General features: G+C 35.4%; 1 protein-coding gene across 1 annotated transcript; it reads left to right on the top strand.

Annotated features, from left to right (window-relative positions):
- Positions 1-2: 2 nt before the first annotated feature.
- On the top strand, positions 3-21,033 carry LOC126697877 (uncharacterized). The gene is made up of 20 exons (XM_050395013.1): positions 3-182; positions 850-1,672; positions 1,871-2,077; positions 2,196-2,257; positions 3,018-3,522; positions 4,132-4,332; positions 6,075-6,330; positions 7,747-7,987; positions 8,105-8,274; positions 8,366-8,947; positions 10,824-10,990; positions 12,094-12,310; positions 12,398-12,598; positions 16,219-16,335; positions 16,567-16,809; positions 16,913-17,117; positions 17,636-17,850; positions 19,100-19,251; positions 19,979-20,240; positions 20,402-21,033. Exons 2-20 carry the CDS (start codon positions 852-854, stop codon positions 20,660-20,662), a joined length of 5,085 nt encoding a protein of 1,694 aa, XP_050250970.1. The 5' UTR covers positions 3-182; positions 850-851; the 3' UTR covers positions 20,663-21,033.
- Positions 21,034-21,446: the final 413 nt, after the last annotated feature.

Raw genomic sequence — 21,446 nt, 5'->3', positions numbered from 1 at the left:
CTTCTTCTTCTACTGCTAGTCGAACTCCCATACCCCTCTCTCTCTCTCTCTGCAACCTATATAAATACACAACCCCTTCTTTTTCTTTTCTTTCAAACCTTTTTTTTTAAATTACATATTTCAACTTCTTCTTCTTCTTCTTCTTCAATTTCCAGTTGCAGTTGCCCATGCTCCGCTTTCAGGTTTGGTTCTAAGTCCATAATTTCTCAACTCTATTCGCTTTCTTACCATTATGCTTTCTATATTCTCTCCTGTCCATGCTCTCTCCACGTCACTCAATTCCCTTTCTCATTGTTTCTTGCTTTCTCTTCAATTCTTTTTCTAATGTTAGTGTAATACCACAACTGGGTGCTCTTCCTTACCTTTCAATTCAACATGCGTTTCATGCTTTTCATTACCAATTACTCTAATCATGCAAATTCCTATCTGGTTTGCATCTATGCCATCTGAGAATTTAAGCTACTCGTTCAAGTTTTTATTTTTACCCTTTATTGTTGCATTATTAATTCTAGTAATGTTCACAATTAAGTAATTTTTGCTATCACTGCAATTTTTTTTTAATCAATTCTGTTTATTGCTTTTTTTTTTTTCATTCTTCTTTTTCTAATGTTAGTTAAGTTATTTGAGTACCTGGGTGCTCTTCCTTACCATTCAATTCAATGTGTGCTCGTTACCTTTCTTTCTTCTTCTTGTCCTTACTACTCACTAATTAATTGAATCATGGAAATTTTTATCTGCTTTCTTTCTGCTTTGCATCAATAGCTTCACTCTTGAGAACTGAAGCTAATCATTAAAGTTTATATTTTTGTACACTTTTAATGTTGACAAATAATTAATTTTTGCTTATAGTGATGGGTAGAAGGAAGCAAAGCCATCCCCATCGTTCGGGCGGGGTAATAGTAGGACCCCATGATACTGCTGAAGCAGGGATAGAGAATCAGCAAGCTCTCAATACCGAGCAAGTCCAGAATAATGATTTTGATAAAATTGATAAGCCATATTTTGTGGAAGTTGATCGGGCTTCTTGGAATTCACATGATCACCTTGATATTTCGGAAGTTGTTCTAACAGATTTGAATTTGAAGGAAGGGTTTTCTGGTTATGAATGGAGTCAGGATTTTATCCTGGATTCCAAGTATGCCTTAAGGTTTAGGGTGTGCAATGTAAATGAGTTTGTCAGTCGTATTAAGCTAGGTCATTGGCCTGTATTATCCTCTAGTGATATATCTTTAGAATTCGTAGAAAAATGCACAAGAGAGGATATAGAGACACACTCAGTGATTTTATCAGGGAGTTTTGATGGACCAGATGAGGGAATTTCAGGTCTTGTTCACTTGGCAAGTTTGAAGTTTATGACGCTTAGGCCAGTTCTTGGGGTTACATCTTTGGAGAACAAGTCATCCTTAAGGGTGAGGGTAGAGATTCTTAGAAATGCCTTTGAAGCCTGTGAGTCCCTTCTGGAGAATTCGAGGCAAGTATGGAAAAGGAGTATGGTGAATGTTATGGCTTGGTTGCGTCCAGAAGTAATGACTTCAGAGGCTAGGTATGGAGTTAGTATATCAACAGAAATGGAAATTGATTTGCATATGGAGATGGGAGATGGTAATCTTAATGCCAAGAAACAAGCAAGGTTTGATGCTGCTAGGTTTTATGAAGCCATCAAGCCGTCAAAGTGAGTAACAACATCTTTCTGCTACCATTGTTCTATTCTATACTAATGATAATGATATCATTCTTTATTTCTCATCAGTAAGGTACACAGGCACCTATTGAATTCTGAACCCACAACCTTACCTTCATATGTTCTTTGCAACTTCTAAAATTTTTGGTTTAATCCTGTATTTAAGTGCATGGCATCTCTTTTGTACAGAGTGGATCCCATGCTTGAAGATGTCATACCTGACTTGCTTCCTGAATTGAGGCCATATCAACGTCGTGCAGCCCACTGGATGGTACAACGTGAGAAAGGAGATTTAAGGAGCTTGGTTGAAAGTGAGAAAAGTCCATTTTTTTCTCCTTTATGTTTGCCAGTGGATTTTCTCGACACGCGTACAAAAATGTTTTACAATCCATTCAGGTGCCTTTTCTCAATTGGGTCTGAGTATTGAGGAAAAATAGTTTCATTGTTCACTTTACTCTTACTTTACTTTGAGCTCTCTCTCCATATGCTTACGTCATTATATTTTTGTTTTCAGTGGAAATATTTCTTTGCACCCAGAGCAATCTTCACCATATGTCTTTGGTGGAATTCTTGCTGGTAGGTACCACTTTCATACTTTTTCCTGCATGAATCAAACCTTTGATGGAGTTTTTTTCTACAACTTTATGCAAAACTCTTAACAAATAATGTAGTTCAAAATTTGTGGAACCGAGTTAAAATTTATGCATAATATTGGACTTGTTACTTCTTGAAAAAGTTAATGTTTTACACAAAACTATTTCTTATAAACTGAGGACCTATCGGTTAAATGGCCAAGGCAAGTCTAGCAGATGGCTATTATGAGATTGCCTAGGATGTGGACTTGTTTATGTTCTATGCATATTGTAATCAAGTGTTTCACATTATGTCACTACTTGTTCTTCTCTAATTAGTTTTCAATTTGATTTGGGCCTAAATGTGCTCCCAAATGTTTAGAGTGGCATGTTGGTGCCTTAATTTGTGATAGAAACCTTGAAAAGTAGCTTGGACATGTAGGCCTGCCTGAGTGAGAACTAGTTATGATATTGACTTGTCCTAACTCACCTGTGCTTATTCCAAAATTTGTAAAACTGTCTTGGCCTCGGGAAATGAAAGTAAGGGGAGGAATACACTTAAGAATGATTCTTCTTGCTTTTCTTTTTTCCTGTCCTCATTCTATTGGATAATTCAATTGATGGCAAAAAGCTATAATAAATCTTCTGAAAATTGTGGCTATGATTATGCAAATTTCAAATTGTAAGGGTAGTAAGTGTGTGCAAATATGATGTGGCTCTGATTGATTTGACCATGATGATTATGGCTCTTATGACTTCCACAGATGAGATGGGTTTGGGAAAAACAGTTGAATTGCTTGCTTGCATCTTTGCTCATCGGAAGTCAGCATCTGAATGTGGCATATTTGCTAATACTGAAGTGCAGTTTCCTGGGCATCAGAAAATTAATCTTAAGAGATTGAAAAGGGAGCGTGTTGAGTGTATATGTGGAGCTGTTAGTGAGAGTCGAAAGTATAAAGGATTGTGGGTGCAGTGCGACATATGTGATTCTTGGCAACACGCAGATTGTGTTGGATATTCACCTAAAAGAAAACGTCTAAAATCAAGTGAAATTTCCAACGGACAACGATATGAAAATGGGTCAATGGGTGAGTTCGAAAAGCACACAAGGAAACAAAATAATGCCGACATAGTTGTGAGAGACGGGGAACATATTTGCCCATTGTGCTTGGAACTGATACAAGCAACTGAATCTCCTGTTGCTACTGGTGCCACTCTTATAGTCTGCCCAGCTCCAATATTGCCCCAATGGCATGCTGAAATTATACGGTATAATTTTCTGCTTAAACTGTCCTCAAAACCTCAATATCTCTTAAGAGTACATTTGAGTTAATTTTTAGATTAGATTGGTTGTTGATTTGTAATAATGAACTAGTTCTTGATCTCTATATTGCAATCAATCATTAATGTCATAGAAGATCTACTGGGATTTTGGCTCTTCTTAGCCTTTGACATTATTATCACTATAGCTTTAACCAGTGTTCCAGTCATCCAAGAATCGTGTTTTTGCTAAGATCCATGAAGAAGGCATTATAGGAAAAATTTTAGCCACACATAACCATTGTGTTTATGGGAGAAAAATTACTCAGAAGTGTAATGACAAACATTTATATTTCTTGTGCACACTTGCAAACACATAGGATCCAAATTTCATCCTTGCTGTTACTATATGTGCTTTAAATTAACTAACTACTTCCACTTCTTTTGGGATGAAAAATTCAGATTTTTTTAGATAGTCCATATCAATGAAATTAAAAAAACAACTCAATTTGGACCCATGTCCAGGCTGGTTTGTTGAATTTGTTACTGTATTCTTTTTCTTCTGATGCATCAAACTGCTGTACCAACTGACTTGTTATTTGTTATATATTATCCTAGTCATACACATCCAGGTTCCTTAAAAACTTGTATCTATGAAGGCGTGAAAATCACTCCTCTTTCAAATACATCTGTAGCAGATATCAGTGAGCTTGTTGGTGCAGACATTGTGTTAACCACATATGATGTGCTTAAGGAAGATCTATCACATGACTCTGATAGGCATGAAGGTGATCGGCGCTTAATGAGATTCCAGAAGAGGTCTGTAATTTAGCTTTTGTTTGTAATGACCATTTTTCCTTGCCTGGACTTTGTTTCATGAATTGTATTGAAAAATTATTACGCTAGTCTGCCCCTACATTTTTCTTAGATTGCACCCATCTGCCTGTAAAGCTTTTTTATGATGTAGAATTAGCATGCACAGATTTTCATGCAACCACATTCAAGGAAATTTTTACAATTGGAGTTAATTCTAAATGTTATGGAAGTTTCTTTGATTCTCCCCCACCTCCCTCTGAATGTTTGAGAAACAAAGATAAAGGCAGTTTTGGTTTAATGTCCTTTTTTACTACTACTAATGTTACTTTTGGTCTTCCTCTACCCTCTTTCTTAAAGATTGAGTGTTTAAAAATAAAAATAAGCTGCAGTTCATTGTTTAATGTTTCATTTTCTATTATTTGGTAGTATTGTCATATTTCTTTGCAATTGATTGCTTAATTGGAAAATGCTTTTACATAATATCATTTATCATAAAAAGAAATTCAGTATTAAAAGAATTTAACAGCACCATATCAAAAGGTTTAGGAGGGGAGGGGGGGGGGGGGAGAGAGAGAGAGAGAGAGAGAGAGAGAGAGAGAGAGAAGGGACAATAGTGGTAATTTTGTCAAGTTTCTTTCTTTTCTTTTCTTTTTTTTATTCATTAGCTTTTCTTTAGTTCTCTCATTATTCTAGAATATCAACATATTGGTAATCTTTTGTGGAAAAGTTAATTTCTATAGTCTTTATGCTTTTAAAAGTTAATATTATCACACCATCCTTAGCTGCTTCTCTTTAAGGAATATCCTGGAACCACCATTTTAGGATAAATTGTTTAATAACTATGTCTAGATCTGTGTATTTATATTTGTTTCTGAAATGATATGTAATGCGACTACTTAGAAACAAAATTAGATAGTGATATTTTTTTTTTCAGTTTTCCAAACCATTTTATGTTCTGTTTCTGATTCTGGATTACCACGTGTCCTAAAAGCACATATTTTAAAACCATAGTTATCTGTATTTCTGTCTTGAATGCTGCTCATGTCACAATTAGTGCCTTATAATTTTTAGGGTTAATTATATAAAGCTACACTAAACTTTGGGAATACTCGCACTTTGCAACCTAAAATATGAAAACTTTCTATCACCACCTTAATTGTAACAAATTTTGCAAATTGGAATACTCGCACTTTGCAACCTAAATTATGAAAACTTTCTATCACCACCTTAATTGTAACAAATTTTGCAAATTGGAATACTCGCACTTTGCAACCTAAATTATGAAAACTTTCTATCACCACCTTAATTTTAACAAAATTTGCAAATTACATCCCATAGCCTAACTGATTGTTAAAATTAACAATCATGTGCAAGTGATTGTTAATTTTAATAGTCAATCAAGTTATGTGGTGCAATTTGCAAAATTTATTATGATTGGTGTGATGATTGCAAGTTTTCATAGTTTCGGATGCAAAGTACAAAATTCGATAGTGATTTGATGGATGCTTGTAATTTGTGTTTTTGATTGTTTTGGTCCCTAGCTGTATACTTCCTATACACTTGGGTGACTCCTTTTTATGGTCTGAATAAAATTTACATTACTTATAAAAACAAAAATAAAAAAGGTACAAAATTTGTTACTTTTTTTTTTCCTTTTATACCATTCCATAGACACAGTAATGTTTTGATTTCAGACACAGATCTCTGAGTAGAATGTTTCAAGATGAGTGGTCATTTTGTTGCAGGTATCCCGTTGTTCCAACTCCTCTGACCAGAATATTCTGGTGGAGGATTTGTTTGGATGAGGCTCAAATGGTGGAGTGCAATGCTGCTGCTGCCACGGAAATGGCTCTTCGGTTACATGCTAAGCATCGTTGGTGCATCACAGGGACTCCTATACAACGCAAACTGGACGACTTATTTGGACTTCTACGATTTCTTAAAGCAAGTCCTTTTGATGTTTCTAGGTGGTGGATTGAAGTTATACGAGATCCTTATGAGGTATATCTATATTTTTTATTGTTCAATGATCAAGTATATGCAAGGTGAATTTTAAACTTGGACAGGGACTGCTTTTCGTATGATCGGAAATAAGTTAGTCCTTTATGCTGCAAATTCTTTATGAGATGATATAATGACTTTTTTTTTCTTCTCTATTACCCCCCTGAAGTACTTTCAGTGGCTAAATACTGGTACCACCCTAGCAGTTGAGGTTGAAATAGTGGACACTTGACACTGTCGTTTGCCATGTCAATACTTATATTAAATAATGGCTACTGCCTGTCCTTGCCCAAGGTTTTGGAAGACATTTAACAGAAATCAATACAGTTAAATGACTTGTCAATATTTCATCCATTTTGATACCTATGCCCTAAATAAAGTTTGAATTATAATTTGATATACTTGTAGTTATTTGTTGGGTTGTGCCTTGAAATAAAGGTCATTGTATTCTTTATAAGGTACGCAGTTATATATATGCTAAATCCATATAAGGATACATAATAAGAGAAGTTTTAATTGTCAACAATCACTAAATGTATCGATCAAATTTTAAAGACGTTCCTTTTTTCAGGGATGAAAAAGGAAAAAGAATGGTAGACTTTGATCTTTCTCCTGGAAGAAGACAGAGTTTAGAGAGGTGTTTATTTTGATAACCATGAAAAAATGTGGACTGAAAATGAAAGACCCTTTTTCTTATGTTGACATGATGAAAGCTACCATTAGGTTCCTTAACAGTTGAATTGATAGAATTTGTCATGACTTATGGGCAATTATATTGGTGTATTTATATAATAATGCCATTAGATACATGTAGAGAGCATTGAGTAGCATACTGTGTAAGGGCACTTCAAGATATGGTGAAAGTTTCCCAGGAAAGTAGAGTATTAACAAATTCATTTATCAATATTTAAGATAAGATACCATGGTGCATGTTTTCTCTCACAAAGTTGGTATTAATTGATGCCAAACCGGCATTTGTGGTCTACTTATTATTGTATGAGGATATCCTCCTTGTGAAAAGGATAGTACCTAAGGGGGTGTTTGGTACGTGTGTTTGAAAACATGTGTTTTGTTGTTTAAAAACATGTGTGGTAATACGTGTGGGTGAAAAAATGTATGGAAATACGTGTAATGTTGTTTAAAAACTGAAAATGTGTATTTGAGTGGATGTACCAAACACCCCCTAAATATCCACTTCCCATTCCCACACCCCCCCCCCCCCCTCCTTTTTTTTTCTCACACAGACCTTAGTACTTGCATTTGTCATGTTTACTCTTTCTTCACTGGCTCTCTTTACAATTTTGTTTTGTTTTGGTTTGTTTTTTTTTTTTTTTTTTGAGTGTTTTACTCAGTCTTTGGGGTTCCTGATATTTCTATATTTCTCCAGCTTCTTAATTTTTCTCTTTACCTTTCCAGAGGAGAGATACAGGAGCTATGGAATTTACTCATAAGTTCCTTAAACAAATCATGTGGCGCTCATCAAAAAGACATGTTGCAGATGAATTGCAGCTTCCACCTCAGGAAGAGTGCGTTTCTTGGCTCGCTTTGTCACCAATTGAAGAACACTTTTACCAAAGACAACATGAAACTTGTGTGAGTTATGCCCGTGAAGTTATTGAGCATTTAAAAGATGATCTTCTCAAGAGGGAATTCCAAGGTTGCTAATTATTATACTGTGATTTTATATAAGAGTCAGTTACAAGAAAAATACCAATTTTCAAGTAGAGCAATCAATTTTTAAATTTTACACTAACTTCATGCTCACCTTTTTCAGGTTGTGTGTCTTCTGATGCTTCTTCCGATCCTTTCATCACTCATGCGGAGGCTGGAAAGCTGCTGAACACACTCTTGAAGCTTCGCCAGGCCTGCTGCCATCCTCAAGTTGGAAGCTCTGGGCTGCGTTCCTTGCAACAATCCCCAATGACTATGGAGGAAATATTGATGGTGGGTAAAAAATGAGAAAATTATTGGTTTCATTTCCAAATTTAAAATTTATCAAGTGGTTCTTTCCATCTAAACAGATCATGTTCTATAGGTTCTGATTGGTAAGACGAAGATAGAAGGGGAGGAAGCTCTCAGGAGAATAGTTGTTGCTCTAAATGGGCTCGCTGGGATAGCAATAATTGAGAACAAATTTTGTCAAGCAGTGTCATTATACAAGGAAGCACTGTCTTTAGTTGACGAGCACTCTGAAGATTTCCGCCTGGACCCTTTATTGAATATTCACATTCATCATAATCTTGATGAGATACTCCCTTTGGTCTCAAACTTCTCAGAGGGACAACAGTTCTCTGGAAGCTGTGAAAAGAAGTCCTCCAAAATACATGGCATTGAAGAGTGCGATCAACATGTTATTATTAAGAGACAAAAAGTGAGTGGGGAAGACAACTTGGACTTCCCAATTGAGGCTGGGAATCGAACAGATTTTACATCTGGCATAGCAGAAAATGGGTTAAATGGTGACCAAGTATGTGATAATGATCCCCATGTATCATCTGGTTGCATCAGCGAAATATCTCTAAGATCAACATGCGAGAATATAAAGCAGAAGTACTTATCTGTGTTTAGTTCAAAGCTATCCATAGCTCAACAAGAGTTCAGAAAATCTTACATGCAGGTATTTTTCCTCCATGATGTTCCTTGGCATTTGAGGATTCATTTCATAATATATAAAATTTAATTTAATGTATTAAATGCATAATAGTCCACATTAATGATGTTAAATTACCAATTATCCCATAAGTTTAAGTTGCTAGGAAATAGTGAATTTAAACATTTAATTTAACTTATCAAAAAAAAAAAAAAACATTTAATCTAACATTCCCTTTTCACACATGGGCCTAAACTGCCCTTTACTAAATGGGGCCAAATATGTGGGATTTTTTAAAATTTAATGGGAGGTAAGGTGGAGACAAGGTTTGAAACTAGGAACTCATGTTCAAATACCATGATTAATAACCGATTGCCCTAAAAGCTTAAGTTGTTAGAAAATGGTGAATTTGATCATTTATCCTAACAAAGTATATGAACTTATGATCAATTTATGCTGCAATATGATGTATCTTCAATTAATGAAAGTTTACATGCTATCAGTTCATAAGTTTTATGGGTGAAAAGTGAAATTTTATTAACGATCCATCTATACTGTAGATCCATTTGCATATTGCTTACAATTAATAACAGTCTACTATGCTCCATAAGGTTGAGCACTTGCCTCTAACCACCCAAAACTGCACATACGCTAGCTATATAGAGTTGGCAGCTGCATTTGTTTCCTATACATGTCTATACCTTCAAGAATCAAACCTCTGCAATTTAGAGATATTCCAACCACTGCTCTCACCCTCCTAGGGACTATTTAGGATCACTAAGAATCTCCCTTTGCATTTGGCAAGTCAATAGCAATATTAATATCTCTCAAAGACCACCTCATTTTGCCCTACTTTACATATCTCATCTAATTTGATTTTGTCCTTTTTTTTTGGTAGGTAACTTGATGTTATTTCTTTCTAGCCAATTATGTCATATGCATCTTCAAAAACAACCCACTTAATAACATGAATCCAAATTAGTCCCTTCAATTACTTATTAATCACTGTACCTCCTGTGGCATCCCAAGTGCTCTCTATATCTTGCACTTAGCAATTTCATTCTCACAATACCCCCTAGCATCAACCATTATTTTTCCCTACAGCTCTTGTATGTCAACAATTGGTTGTCAAGCATGTTGTTTTTTGTCCCCACACCCCCCCCCCCTTCTTTCCTTTCTTTCATTCTCTAAGAAAAAGTAGTGAAAGAAGAGTATGTTTCTTCAGAAAATCGAAATGCCACATCCTCTGTGTGGCAGTTTCCAAAACAATGCTTTTTATTTTTGCTTTGCAACAACAAAGGGAAAATAAAAGCATGTTTCTTCTCTTGCTTTTTAAGAAATAATTATAAGTTTTATTAGTTATTCTTATACTTAACAAATATAATGTTAAGCTAATTAGTGCCAGGTGATAGATGTTAGAATAATGATTAAATTTACCATTTCTTTTAAGTTTAAGCTTTTGGGACAAGTGATAATATTTCATGGTATCAGAGCATGTGATCCTGTCATCCTGAGTTCATTTAAAAGTTAAAAATTCCAAGTATTAGGCTCTACTTATTGAGGTGAGTTTGGGCCCGCTTGTGAGGGGGAGTGTTAGAATAATGGTTAATTGTTTAAAATTTCCCTTGTCAAAGAAATGTCATTGTAAACAAGATTTTACTATTTCTTTATTTATCATCATACCTCCTGGTAGTTTGAATTTTATAGATCATATTTTATATGTCAATGGTTATTTCTTATAGTTTATTTAAAGTCAACCCCAAGGAGTAGTACGATCAGCTAGGGACCATGCCTCATGAAGCAAAGGTCGCTAGTTCGAATTTCTTCTCCCCCCTGGGGCCATAACTTACTCATCAAAAAAAAAAAAAATCTTAAATCATGTTTGTTTTTTTTTTTTTTGAAGGTTTCTAACGCACTTAGAGACAGAAAAGATCAACATACAGTTTGGTGGTTGGAAGTCCTTCATCAGGCCGAGCAAAACAAGGACTTCTCAAGCGAGTTACTCAGAAAGATTGAAGAAGCCATCTCGGGAAAACTAAATAATTCAAGGTCATCAAGAATTGCATCCCGGTTAGTTATGGCTTTAAACCTCTATATTACATCCCTTTTGCCATGAATAATGTGACTATTCCTCTCAGTTTCCTGAACTGTTTTTCAGTAATTGCCTCCAACTGTATTTAGACATGATTTTCCACCTCATGAATTTTCCTGTGATACTCTCTAGGCATCAGCATAATTATTGTGAAGAAACTCCACTAGTTAATATTTGGTAGTTAATTTCTGAAATGTGTTTAGCGAAAAACAGGCCACGCTTAAAATGGGGTCAAGTTCCTATATTTCAAATTGACTCTGTTGTGGTTCTTATTTATGTTAAAGTTATATTTCTGGAATAGTCTTTTGATAAACCCACAAAAACAGGTCGTCTTGTTACTAGAGATATTTAGAGATAAAAGAGGGAGCCATAGAGATCAAAACACCACAAGGGGCAAGTCCTCTGGGCTAGGGCAGAGTAAAAGAACTTTCTTTGCGGAAAAATTCTCAAATCTCAGTAAATCTAATCACAATTCTTAAGAACACTTTTATAACTTAGAAGCCCTAATTAAAATTAAATCCTAGCCCTTGAAAATAATAAAATATCAGCCATACAAAATAACCTAAATATCAACCCACAGTACCTGCACTGCAATAATATGAACAGTAATCCGCAACTCCCCCCCCCCCCCCCCCTCTCTATTTTTCTCTCTAATTTTCTGCTTCTGCATCAATCTCTCCATCTTACAAGGACTACAAAATGTCCGTATGCAAGTACTTTGTGCTAAGAATTTTAAGCCACAAGGTTATTGTAAGGTGACATAAGTTTGGAATTTATTAAAATTAAAGACATTATTGTGTGCATTGTGTGAAAGTTTCTTGATTTAAACCTAACAGCAGTTGCATCAGAACCAGTGATTATACATCCCATGCTGTAAACATTGGTGTCATTCCTTAAGTTTCTGACTTTTCAAATAAGAGAAGAGTGCAGAAATTATAGAGTTCCATGCCAATTAGGAATATGTTACTTTAGAAACCAAAGATGCCTTTTGCCTATAGTTTTCAATGGAAAATAAGTAGATATGACACATATCAAATATTAAATTGCAATTAGATAGTAATTTTTATTGTTTCTATCCCAGATTTCAAAGCATAAGTTCTCTAAAGTATCATATCCAGACTGGTTTGGATCTACTGGAAGCATCTAGGAAATTGTTACTTGATCGACTTCTGGAAATTGATCATACTATGGAGAAACCAAAAGAGGAGGATATTGAACGAGTGAGATACTGCCGAAATTGCATTGTCAATGGGGATGGTCCTTTATGTGTTTCATGTGAACTAGATGGATTATTCCAGGTTGCTAATCAGTCCATTAACCTTGATGTTGTGCTATACAATTAATTCCTATGATGGTTTTTCATATCTCTTGACTTCTTTCCCCAGGATTATGAAGCAAGGCTCTTTCGTCTTAACAAAGAACATGGAGGGATGATTACATCTGCTGAAGAGGCCATAGATTTGCAGAAGAGGAACTCTGCACTCAATCGTTTCTATTGGAATTTTTCACAGCCAGACAAAGACAAGACTTCACATGTCGCCAATTATGGAAAATTAATGAAAAGAGATGTTGGAGAAAGAGTTGTGGTTAGTTATTAAATCTTATCTCCTTTTGGGTACGCTAAAGTAATTGATGCAGGACAAAATCAAAACAATGCAACAATAAAATTGAAGAACAAAAAATAAAGGATAGATAACTTAGGAGTAACTAGTAAGCACCTAGGTTGCTTGGAGTCAGCACCAACCAAGAGATAACCTCTAGGAGTTTGCACCTGTGGTTGGCTGCAATCAGCACCAGTTTATTGAGTAAATTCCTTGAGATTTTTTAATTCATCAAAATAACTTGTCTCCATAGAAGTATATTATAGTGCTTATATATATATATATTAAATGGTTGTACCTAGTGCATAAAGCTCTCATTTTTGCGGGGTCTATGAGAGGCCATGGTAGGTAGCCTTATCCCAATTTTTTATTTTTTATTTTTGGAAAAGCTGATTCTTGGGCTTAAACCCATGACATGTCGCTTTTGCTAGAAAGTACTTGCCATCGCACCAAGACTAATTCCTATGACCTGTGCTTGTATAGATTACTAGGACTAATTCCTATGACATAGGAAAACCCTAATTCTAATTCTAATTCTAATTTACTATGAAAGCCTAATCACATATATTTTATTAATTAAAAATCCAGATTAGATTCTAATTGCATTATAATTTTGCACTAAGTGTTATAGATTTTAAATAGGCTTCAATTTTATGCCAAGTGTCATTCCATCTCTATTTTTTTGTCAAGTGTCTTTACATGTAGATTCATGAATCTAAACTTAAAAAAACATAAAAAGACTCAATTTAAAACTTATTATACTTCTATGTAAAACTTTTAATGTGTAATATTTTAGACAAAATTAAAACTATTTTAGGTCCATTATAAAACTAATCTATAATTTCTTACAAAAATTTATTACTAGCTCAAATATAAATTTCAATGAAAAAGTATACTATGTTCTAAAAAAATTGGTTTTCATATCTTAAAATTTTATTTTTGATAAGTAACAAAAATTTTATTAAAAAACTAACAACAGCCAACCCGAGTACATTGGGAATGTACTATGGGGGCAAAAATCAAAAACCAAGATTACAACGATCAAGTAAAACAGGAAGGGAAGAACAAGAAAAATGACAAAAGACCACACTCCAATCAAGGAGAGTGTGTTGAAAAAAAGACTTAATCTCTAACGTAGAGCGTTCACATCCCTCAAAGCTTCTAGCATTCCTTTCGCGCCAAATACACCATAACAAGCAATGAGGCACAATTCTCCACAACTCTATATTTCTATGTCGTCCAAACTTACCCTACCAAGATTCAAACAACACAATAACCTTCTGAGGCATAACCCAATGAATTCCAAACAAACAAAACACCAACGACCACAACTCACAAGCAATGGGGCAATGAAGAAGAAGGTGATCTACAGACTCCCCACAATTCTTGCACATATAACACCAATCAAGAACTAGCACACGTTGTTTGCGAAGGTTATCTGTTGTTAAAATCTTACCTAAGGAAGCAGACCATGAAAAGAAAGCTACCCTTGGAGGAACCTTCGATTTCCAAATCATCTTCCAAGGGAAGGATAAGATGGTAGGAGGGTAGAAGGAAAGATAGAATCCTCTAACCTCAAAACCTCTACTCCTAGCTAGCTTCCAACACACCCGATCTGGACCTAAACCCTGTACCGTCGAAGAGTAGACCATATCCATGAACAGATCAAAGGATTCTTGTTCCCAATCTTGTGGAGGACGACGAAATTTGGCATCCCAATGAATCCTCCCACCAAACCAACACATAACCTCCGCCACTGAAGAATCCTTTGTTCTACTAATACAATAAAGTTCCGGAAAAGCCTCTTGGAGAGTACGATCTCCACACCACACATGCTTCCAAAACTTCACTCTAGTACCATCCCCCACATCATACAGAAGTAGTTTAGAAAAACTCATCCAACCACTCCTAATATGTCTCCACAAACTAACACCATAAGCACTAGTCACCTTTTTCGTGCACCAACCACCCCAATCATTCCCATATTTCACCTCAATAACCCTCCTCCAAAGAGCATCGGTCTCCATGCTATCCATAACCATTTTCCTAACAAAGCAGAATTAAAACTCCTCAATCGTCTAATACCCAACCCTCCAACCTGAAGCGGCTTACAAACCTGAGCCCAACTGACTAAATGTAATTTAGAGTCACCATTAATAACACTCCACAGAAAATCACGTTGTAACTTCTCCATACGATTTGCCACCTTCCCAGGTAAAGGCAACAGGGAAAGGAAGTATATAGGTAAGGAGGAAAGAGTACTTTTGATAAGAGTTACCTTACCCCCCTTAGATAGATACAATCTCTTCCACCCTACTAATCTCCTTTCCATCTTCTCCAAAATAGGATTCCAAATTGATAACTCCTTATATTTATCTCCTAATGGTAACCCCAAATATCTCAATGGAAGAGATGATTGCCTACACCCCAACATCTCTACCAGAACATCCATATTGTGCACCACCCCTATAGGAACCAATTCAGATTTCCCCAAGTTAATCCTTAAACCTGAGACCTTCTCAAATCTAGTCAGAATTGCTCTCAAACTCGCTATTTGCGTAGGATCAGCATCACAAAAAATAAGAGTGTCATCAGCAAATAAAAGATGAGACATGAAATGAAGTAACAAAATGGGGGAGGGGGAATTTGAATCCTACACATTATGGACACTGGATGTCATGAACACACTAGGAGATGCCAAGCAATTGAACTACAAAGCTCTTGGCACCACAATAACATAAATTAAGTTAAGAAGTAACAAAATATTTTATTTTTTTCCCCTAAAATAAAACTAATAAAGAATGAACAATTTTGCGTACTCAACCAAATAATATCCTTTTAGGGATTTTATAAGAGTTTGACAAGAATATAAAAATGACCATTAGTTGTATTCAACTCATGTAGGAATTTTAATATGCATCTATATATGTTTATTCTTAAATGTATCCTTCCATATGCATGGGTTTACAAGTTGGTTCTATATGATTTGAGAAATCTCAATTATTGAATTGCAAAAATATCCTTGACTCTAGTAAATTAAATAAAAATACTAATAAACCTAATTAATACTAATGCTTAAAATAAAATGCAATTGACTCCAAAATTAAATTGAATATTTCTTTGTGCTTCCTAATTCATTACACCAATATTTTGCTTTTACTATAATGAAATTCAGAATCTCTTTTTGATTCAGACCTTCAGAGCGGATTGCTATGCTCTCTCTCTCTCTCTCTCAGTATCCTGGTGCAGATTGCTTCTTTTTCTTGTTTGTCTTCATGATGAAATTTATAATCTTTTTTGTTTAAAACATTTGAAGCAATCTCTTGTCAAATAAATACTAAAAGGTTTCATATCATAATTGACCTTCACATCTGGATGAAGGAAACTGGTTAAGTTAAAACTTAGTTGCATACCAAACTCGACAGATCATTACCCAAATAGCCTTGAGTATGGGAGCAGCTATATCTTGATTTGGTTTGATGCAGATACTCTGGGAATTTATTGTTGATATTTTCATTTCAGGCTATTAATTTGATATTTGAAAAAAAAAAAAATGCATGGCAGTTGTTCTTATAATCTCTTCTGATGATCATATTGGTTGATAGGTTTCCAAATCTTCATCTGAGTTCGAGATTGTTCTTGGAGTTATAAAGAGCTATTGCAAGGCTCAATTAGGGAGAGAGGGTATGCCAGCAGCCATGAAGCAACTGCACATTCTTGAGGTATAGCCTAATTAATTCTTTTTATTCGCTGCAACTACTTATCTGCCACCAGGGATTAATCCTTTACCACTGGTAAGGTTTAAAGTGGAGAACCCAGCCATATTCCTTATTGTGTTAACATGTTAATCATCTGTTCAGAAGTTTCCAGGAGTTCTTAATTAATATTAATGATGCAACTATGTAAGGTCAGAGGTTTTTAAAATTGGTGCCTTTTCTTTTCACTTGTTTAAGGGCATGCGGAAGGAGTATGCTCATGCAAGGTCCTTGGCAATAGCACAAGCTCAATTTCTATGTGCGCATGATGAAGTTAAGATGGCGACAACACGATTACACCTAAGAGAGAACGAGGATGATAGAGCTATTGATGCTTTAAGTCAAGATGAGTTACCTTCAGCTAGTGTACAGTTTTCTGATGACAAGTTCATCTCCTTGACCTTGTTGTCACGTACAAAAGGGAAACTTCGTTATTTGAAGGTACAAAACTCAGTCCATGGGAAAGTTTTCATAATTAAGACTATTTTCATCAGTATATTTTCTTTTCTGCTGTTGTTACTTAGTCTGTATGTATCTTTTCCAGGGTTTGGTACTATCGAAACAAAAGTCGACAGTGGAAGGCCTAAATGATTCCTCATTAACTCAGGAGATAGGTAGCATGTCAACTTCTACAGAACAGAAAAGTGGATGTGCACCTAAGGCTGATGAGGAAACATGCCCAGTATGTCAAGAAAAGTTGAGCAATCAAAAGATGGTTTTTCAATGTGGACATGTTACATGCTGTAAATGTAAGTATGCATTTTGTGATGTAGTGATTGTGCATTGTATGTGAAATCCTTTAAATAAACAAAGAAATGAGGCTCATATCAGAAATATAATGCTAGAATAATATAATTGATATATTAAATTTATCCATTCTTAATAGCTTAAGCTTTGGGGACAAGTGGTAGTTTGGTAATAGAATGGATAGTCCTAAGTTTGAACATTTTCTCCGCTTTATGGAATATAAAAAGTTTAAAAATTCCACTGGTTGACTTACTGAGGGAAGTACAACCACATATGTGAGAGGAGTGTGTTAGAATAATATGGTTAAATGATTAAAACTCACCATTTCCTAGTAGCTTAAGCTTTTGGGACAAGTGTTTTTCATAAACCAAGGTACTCAGGAAGTTATGTTCCCATCCTTCTTAAGTGCAACCTCCTTTTCTGTGGGCTTTTCTCTTTGTTGATAAGTAGTCCCTGCCATATTGATGGATATTCTTTGTAATAAACACCATCTTTGAAACTTCACATTTCTTTCTTGCAGGTTTATTTTCAATGACTGAGCGGAGAGCACTTCATAATAAGTTTAAAGATAAATGGGTAATGTGCCCAACATGTCGGCAGCATACAGATTTTGGAAATATTGCTTATGTTGATGATAGACAGAACGAATCCTGTAATTCGTCTGTGCTGAACACAATTCAAGGACTTGAGAAGTGTGAAGCATCTATGATTGTTCAAGGTTCATATGGAACAAAGGTGTGCTTTGTACTTAATTAATGCCTTATCACATATTTGTTCTTAATGCCTTTGATATAGCTTGCATGGCATGACTTACAATGATCTGCTATTTATTTTTCTCCAGCACATTATGTGCAGTTATGTGTTCTCTTTTTGCCTCCAAATGATCCTTGCCCTTTCCCCCTGGGTTTTAGTTACTCCTTTTTCTACTTTTGCATCACTCTGTATGATAACGACACTACCAGAATTTATCAGTGTGTGGTAACTCATTGGTTCAACCATGCTACTCAATGTTTGGTTTGCACAGTGTATAGACTTGAGTCTACCCAAGCCAATTGGGCTACCACAATGTGTGTGTGTAATACAATACTTTCATGGCAAGCCATTGCATAGCACTTTCATATTCATCATGCTTGGGAATTGGTTCTAGTGCTCTTCATTTACCTGGTAGATATTAAGGTGATGTTTGGATGAAGAGAGTTTTGAGTGATATCATCCTGTTTTCATAACTCATGATCCAAAATTGGTGGGACTCACGGAAGAGCACTTGTTTGGACTCCATGACTCATGATCCGTGACTCAGTTTCCATCACTCAATTCTCTGATTTTTGAGTTATGAGTTATGGAAACTGAAAACACATTTTAGCTGTTTCAGTTTCCATAACTCATAACTCAATGACATTTTTGTAATTAAACATACATGGAGGGACCCACATCCGCACCTTTTGACTTTTGACTTTTTTTTTTATTCCTTTCTTCTCCTAGGTTCAGTCTTCTTCTTCTTCCTTTTTTTTTTCACTGGTTCGGTCTTTCGTTCTTCCTTTTTTTTTCACTAAGTTCGGTGAGTTTGGGTACTGAGGGTTGAAGGAAAAAAAAAAAGTAAAAGCTACACAAGGTACAGGTATGGGGCCAACAAATAGTTGAAAAATATTGAGTGATGACAAGTGAGTGATGGTGCCAAATGGGGTGGAGTGTTTTAAATGATGAATGATGAAAACTGAGTGATGAGTGATGGGTGATGAAAACTGAGTGATGAGTGACCATTTTTTTAAACCAAACAAGGCCTAAGTGACCCATACACCTAAGTGACGTATTCTACTAAATTTGAGTTCTTGCACACATGTCTACTCTTTAACTAGTCCAGTTCTTTACTTTTATTATTATTGTTTTTTATTTTTATTTTTTTAAAAGGGAACTTAGGGAAGTCTCCCTGCCATTTTTATTATGCCATTGCCATCATATTAATTTTATCTGGGATATTCTGAAGATTGAGGCAGTCACAAGAAGAATTCTGTGGATTAAGCATACAGATCCAATAGCAAAAATTCTTGTTTTCTCGAGTTGGAATGATGTCCTTGATGTATTGGAACATGCCTTCACTGCTAATGACATCAGCTTCATCAGAATGAAAGGTGGCAGGTAAGAGATCTCAGACAATTCAATATGTAATTTAACTTGCTGATCTGTTGAGTATAATAAGCTAAAGCACTTTCTTTAGTAGCAAATGATAATTTCCTGAGTCTTATAATATAATATATAGTCACGAATGAGATTGGTAATAAGAATATAAAGCACCTAATGTTATCTACCCAACCTTCAAACATAATATGTCAAGTGTGAGAAAGACAGATAAGTGTGGAACTTAGAGGATGGCATCTATGGTAAAAATATCAATACAATGCTTTGTTTAATATGAAAGCATTGATTTGGTATGCCATGAGGAAATTGAGCAGCTTCACATATGCAAGGTTTGTGCACACAGGCATTTTCTTTGTATTTACTTATGTTTAAAATAATAATAATAATAATAATAAAACAACAGCATTTACTTTGTATTGGATTTTTCCCCTGAAAAAGCACTGATCGTTCTTCTCATCCCATCTCTGCTTCACAAAAGAAATTTATTTACTTGACATGGATAGTATATCAGTATTTTATTTTGTAGCAGTCCCCAAAAGAAAGAAAGAGAGGGAGAGAGAGAGAGAAAAGGGGGGGGGGGGGGTGTTCAGCTGTTATATTGTTATAAGTACTTATTCTGCACTTATCAGGCTTTGACTTGTGTGTTTGTGTCATAAACACACAAGTCAAACTTTGTGTGTGTGTATCTTTATTCATATTGGTAATTATTTTGGCTTTGTAAGTACAGAAAAGCACATGTTGCCATCAGCAAATTTAGAGGACAGAACAGTTCAATGGAAAATATAAAAGTGAATGCCCAGCAACCACCATCAAAAAATTTTCAGGTGTTATTGATCCTAATCCAGCATGGAGCCAATGGCCTCAATCTTTTAGAAGCACAGCATGTTGTCTTAATAGAACCGCTACTGAATCCAGCTGCAGAAGCACAAGCTATCAGCCGGGTACATCGAATTGGGCAGGAAAATAAGACACTCGTTCACCGATTTATAGTATGTGCATTGTTCTGTTTATGCAATGTTAGTTGTAGTTGTCATCAAATATACATAAACGTAGACCCGCACACACAGTCACGCTCTCTTTGTAACAGCGAATCTACTATAGATAAATGCATGAAATAACAGTACTTAAATCTCTCTTTTCTTGTGTGTAGGTTAAAAACACTGTTGAAGAGAGCCTATACAAATTGAATAGAAGCAGGAATACTAATTCGTTCATCAGTGGGAACACTAAAAATCAAGATCAGCCTGTTTTGACTCTTAAAGATGTTGAATCCCTATTTGCAACTGTAGCATCAACGGTACCAGAAAATGAGGACAAAGCAACTGAAAGTCTTAGACATTTGCCACCTTCCGTTGCTGCTGGTGTTGCAGCTGAGAGGAGGCTCAAGGAGCTTACAGCATTTGCTTCATGAAGATGTAATCAATCAATCTGCAGCATTGGATAGGTTTCTTGATACAAGTGCAAGAAAGCAATTTTCTGGCTAAATTTAATCCAGCCAGATATTGCTTTTATAGTCATAGGGGCAAAATCTTGCATTGTGTTATCAATTTTTTGTTTAGTCTAACAAAAATTAATTATTAATTGCAGTGTGTTAAAGATGCTTTCTTTCTTTTTATTCCTCGTTGGAGATATCTTTGGCTGCAATGACACAACTACATAGGTTTAGGCTAATTTAAAGTAGAAAATTCATTGTAATAAACTGATTCATATTTATTTAGTAAATAACAAATTCGTTACTAATTCAATTTTTATGAGCTAATGAAGTTTTATTTGATTTGTTTATATCCCTCTTTGTCTTTCTTTAGAAATGTAATAGCCTGTGTATTGCTTGCCAAACATTACAATACGAATCACATCAACAGTGAGCAAGTCCGGCATTGTAGTATTCACGGTGTTGTGCTAATAAGTTAATACTATACTAGTGTGGAAAGCCCAGTGAGAACAAGGGACTGAAAAGGTTGGATGGATAGGGATAGCATTATAGTCATAGACAAATTCGACACGCATTTTATAATAAGAAGACAACAAGTATGTTTGATTAAAGACGTGTCAATCAAAGTGGAAAGCGCGTGCCTTCTCCTTCTCTCTCTCGAACACTCTAGCTAGCTAGCTACAAGTGGCTCTATCTTAACTCACTGCATGTCACGTCTGCATTCTGCAACACGTGGAGAAGAGGTGCCTCCTCAACCCTTATA

The sequence above is a fragment of the Quercus robur genome, chromosome 8, assembly GCF_932294415.1.
Source record: "Quercus robur chromosome 8, dhQueRobu3.1, whole genome shotgun sequence".
NCBI classification, from domain to species: Eukaryota; Viridiplantae; Streptophyta; class Magnoliopsida; order Fagales; family Fagaceae; genus Quercus; species Quercus robur.
This window is presented reverse-complemented; position numbering and strand designations above follow the sequence as displayed.